We start from the raw sequence: 4,705 nt of genomic DNA on the forward strand, positions 1-4,705 counted from the left end.
GAAAAACTGTTAACCTAAGAAGAACTACCTGTTGTTATGTAAATGTGTTACCTCTGGCAACTGATCACTGTACCTATAAATGACCATGTAAAACTTCACTCTTGGCCTCTGAGATTGACAGAGAAATCCAGGCCCCCCGAGCACCTGCTTTGCCTATAATCTTTATAAATCTATAAAACTATACCTTCGTCTCTGTGTATTCTTTTATTTCCATTATTTTCCGTTTTCTATTATTTTCTTATCCTTTGCAACAACCCTACCAAAGGGACCCGATTTTTTTGCTGGGAGTGTGGCCATCTCCCCACGTGAATTGATTTCTTTTTTTCTGCAGATGAGTTCATTGCTTCTTGTTTCACATCAAATCTCCCTGAATCGCAGAATACAAATGTCAGAAAGAAACTGAGAAATTTTAAAGATCTAAACCTATGTCTCAATCCAATTATTGAAGACAAAAATGCAGCCAAGAAATCTAAATCCACAGACAGAAAGCAAATTGAAAATTACAGAAACAAATCTCACTACAATAATAGAATTTATTCTCCTGGGTTTTTCTGATATTCCCAAATTTCACCGGTTTCTTTTTGGTCTATTCTTACTCATCTATGTGATTATTCTACTGGGGAATGGCATCATAATTCTAATAATAAGAGTCGATCCTACTCTTCAGACCTGCATGTATTTTTTTCTCGGCAATTTTTCTTTCCTAGAAATCTGTTATGTGACTGTCACTCTTCCTAGAATGCTCATGGATCTTTGGACCCTCAAAGGAACTATTTCTTTTTTTGCCTGTGCTACACAGATGTTTTTTTTCCTGACGCTGGGAGCCATAGAGTGTTTCCTTCTGGCCGTAATGGCATATGACCGCTATGTGGCCATTTGTAACCCTCTGCATTATCCTTTAATCATGAACCACAAAGCCTGTATCCAGTTAGTAGCTGGTTGCTGGATCAGTGGAATTCCAGTGGACATAGGGCAGACGTACCAGATTTTCTCTCTGCCTTTTTGTGGATCTAACCAAGTCAACCACTTCTTCTGTGACATTCCCCCAGTGCTCAAGCTGGCCTGTGGAGACACCTTTGTGAATGAGATGTTGGTGTATATATTTGGTATACTATTTGTCACTGTTCCCTTTGTGTTGATTCTTGGGTCCTATAGCAGAATTATCTCAACCATCCTGAAGTTGCCATCAAACACAGGACGGACCAAAGCCTTTTCCACTTGTTCATCCCACCTCATAGTTGTAATTTTATTCTATGGATCAGCCACTATCACCTATTTGAAACCTAAATCCAATCGATATGAGGGAACAGACAAACTGCTCTCTCTTTTCTACACCATTTTGACCCCAATGTTTAACCCTCTAATATACAGTCTGCGGAACAAAGATGTTGCAGAGGCTCTGAGGAAAGTTCTTCCCAAACTGTTAGCGTTGTGTGGCAATTGAAGTAACAGAATTTATTGTTTTACGTATTTAATTTTTATGAAGATTTGTTTAATTTCATTTTATTTTAATGGACCTTCATGTCCTTAGAGTTATGACAACTGTGTTAGTTTATTTAGCAATGTTGTATTTTAAAGATCAATCTTCTTTTTCATTATAGACTGTAAATTCAGATGTGTAATTACAAAAGATGATTTGATAAATAGAGTATCTCATCACTGAAATCATGCCATTTTCCATTCCTTTTTTGAAGTCTTTCTGAAGAAACAAGCATTCTTCGATGCTACATAGCCATTGCTAGATAATTATCTAGTAGAAATAAAAACCTAAATGCATAAGAATATGTGTGAAGATGACTAATACAAATAATAATTGTGAATTATGTTTATTGTAGCACTATAGGTCTAAGAAAAAGGCATAAATGAATGTTCATACTGAAAATTATTTTAATAAATATGGTATATATGTTCATTAGACAATTATGCGGTAATTAAAAAGACCATGCTACACCTCTGTGGTAATAACCTCAATCATTGTTTCTTGTGTTCTCAAATTTTTTGTTGTTCTATCCCTTATTGAGCCTTGGTTTATCCATGTGATTAGCTTTGGTCAGTAGGACATTAACAAGCATGAATAGTCCTTGGGCATTAGGACTGTCTTGTCTAACAATGGAAACCTTTCCACCACTATGTCAAAAAGCCAAGGCCAAACTCCTGGGCAATGAGGAAGCACATAGAAAGAGGCCATAGCTCATATCCAAACTGTATAATGATAAAGTCAAATTTAAACAGACTTACAATATGCTATTTGAAGAGTTTTTAATGTGTTAACATATTATTCAATAGCCTCTACTATTTTTTAAATCATGTAATTCTGCTATCACTTATTTACAACCCAAACCAAATCAATTTGAAAGAATGGGGAAACTGGTTTCTCTTTTCTATACTGTTTTAATCCCAACTTTGAATCCCATTATATGTACTCTGAGAAACAAAGGTATCATGGTGGCACTGAGAAAGCTACTAAGTAAATTATTAACATGAGGCAAAGACTTAAAATTACAGAAATGATTTGTTTATAGGTTTATTATGTAGCTACAACAGAAAAACACTGTTAGCTTTGTTCCTTGTTCTTAAAGAATAATCATTGAAATTATGATAACAACCTCACATTTTTGTCAAAGGTGACTTTGTTTCATAGAGTAACTTTATTTCATAAAGTTAAAGGCTTCTGTGTGATCAAAGTGCAAATTAACTCAATTGCAAAGGTCTCATTTTGAGAATTGATGGCTAGCTATTGATTTAAGGAACTATCTGAGTAATGCACTGAAAGATAACTGACCGTGTCATATAACCAGGGATTATATATTTTGAGATAAATTTTCTTTAACCATCTCATTCTTTCAGATGTATTTCATGCTTTTCTCTGACTCTATGGTTAGATTTAACAATGAGAAAAAAGAGAAGTAGCTAAAATGGTGGAAACTAGGTTTGGGTATTTTCTTTGTATTTCTGCCTGCTTCTATCTGTTGTCTCTGTCCATGTCCTTTCAAGACTAAAAATCCTGAGGGTGTTTACTCTTTTATCCCTGATCTCACTGCTCTCTCGTTATAACATTTCCTCCCATTTGTAGCTTTAGTCATATCTATTTAGCATTGAAGCTTCTGAATTTTCACCATAAACTGTCCTTACCCGTGTGCAGGGGTTTGAATATTGGCCTCTCAAAATATATCTTCATCCAGAACCTGCAAATGTAACCTGATTTAGAAAAAAGGTCTTTGTAGCTACAGTTAAGGATTTTGAAATGAGATCACCATGGTTTAGGATACATACTAAATCCAATGACAAGTGTTCTTATAAGTGGAAAAGAGTCAAAAAAAAAAATTAGAAAACAGAGAAATAGAGAAGTGGGTCATGTGAAGGTGAACACAGGAACAAGTGATTCATCCACGAGCTGAGGAAGGCCGAGAGTCACCAAAAGCAAAAAGAAGCAAAGAATGATTCTTCCTTATAGCCTTTGGAGGGAGTGAGGTCCTGCTAACATAGTGATTTTGAACACTGGCCAATAGAACTGATAAATGGTCCTCTCATTAATGTTCTTTCATTTGAATCATCTGTAAGGAATTCTGCATCCCATCAGGCCCATGCTGGTATACCATTCCACCCTCCCTTTAATTATTGCATCCATTTTGGGCAGTAGTTGACATTTTTTTCCTTTTAAAAGAAAAAATAAAATTATAATATATATATATTTATTTATTTATTTTACTTTACAAGCTGTATTAGTAAAATTTCATCTTGTAGAAATAATATTTCCCCAATAATTTTTAAAGGCATGTGGTTTTTCAAAAAATATTTATAATTTTTTTTTATAATGCAAAACAAAATTAGAAGCAAAGGGAAGGCACTCTCAGAATATATGAAAAACACTGAAGCACCTCTTCACTATATAATACTGCATGGCTAGTCAAGAAAATGTTTCAGAGCAGCTCCGCTGATGAAATCCTTGCTTTCCTAACATGTAAGAAAGAATGTAAATGTAAATCTATTTGTAAAACATAACACTATTTTTATAAAACCAAGAAAAATAGTACTTCATAATTTTATATAACATTTTGCATATGCTTGTTGGTAGTAGGTGGTTTGTATAATATTAATGGTGTCTGGGAAGATGTGGATTGGAAGAGAGCGTTAGCTTCCTTATAATGGCAGGATTTCACACAATCTCTGTTTTATTTCATTACATTTTTATTTATAGTTTACATTTACAACATTGAGAATATAATAGGTAGATCACAAGAAATAATATATTTATTTGGAAAATATAACACTGCATAGCAAAGAAAATATTTTTGTTTCTCCCTTTCTTATTGCTACTAAATGTCCTAAATAAAATATTTAGCATCAAGTACATAAATTTCTTTATCAGCCAAATCATGTTTGATTTTTAAGAGAAAAAATAGTTTCATGACATAAAAGGAATCAGACAATATAACATTTAGGGACATTCTTTGGAAAAAATGACAAAAAGGCACATAACAATAGAACCAGAGATAGATAAAGTCAAGGTAATAGGAGAGGACATAATTAAAATTAAGAGACTAACAGCATTGAATAATGATAAATGAAACAATGCAGAAAATAGAAAAGAAGGATAAAAATTATGAACAAGTATTGAATAATGAAAGGATTCTTAGTACTTAGCAAATCAAATAAATAATAGGCAAAATAAAAATTTATACATATATTGACAAATATAATTTTT

The 4,705-nt window shown here is 33.3% G+C and overlaps 1 protein-coding gene across 1 annotated transcript; it reads left to right on the top strand.

Annotated features, from left to right (window-relative positions):
- Positions 1–454: 454 nt before the first annotated feature.
- On the top strand, positions 455–1,444 carry LOC105820374 (olfactory receptor 10AG1-like). The gene has a single exon (XM_012656848.1). The coding sequence runs from the start codon at positions 455–457 to the stop codon at positions 1,442–1,444; it is 990 nt and encodes a 329-aa protein (XP_012512302.1).
- Positions 1,445–4,705: the final 3,261 nt, after the last annotated feature.

This window comes from Propithecus coquereli, unplaced genomic scaffold (assembly GCF_000956105.1).
Source record: "Propithecus coquereli isolate 6110/MARCELLA unplaced genomic scaffold, Pcoq_1.0 Scaffold522, whole genome shotgun sequence".
NCBI lineage: Eukaryota > Metazoa > Chordata > Mammalia > Primates > Indriidae > Propithecus > Propithecus coquereli.

What these genes read in the sequence shown, in the direction of transcription:
- LOC105820374 (XM_012656848.1), top strand. Translation starts at nt 455, where the DNA reads ATGCAGCCAAGAAATCTAAATCCACAGACAGAAAGCAAATTGAAAATT.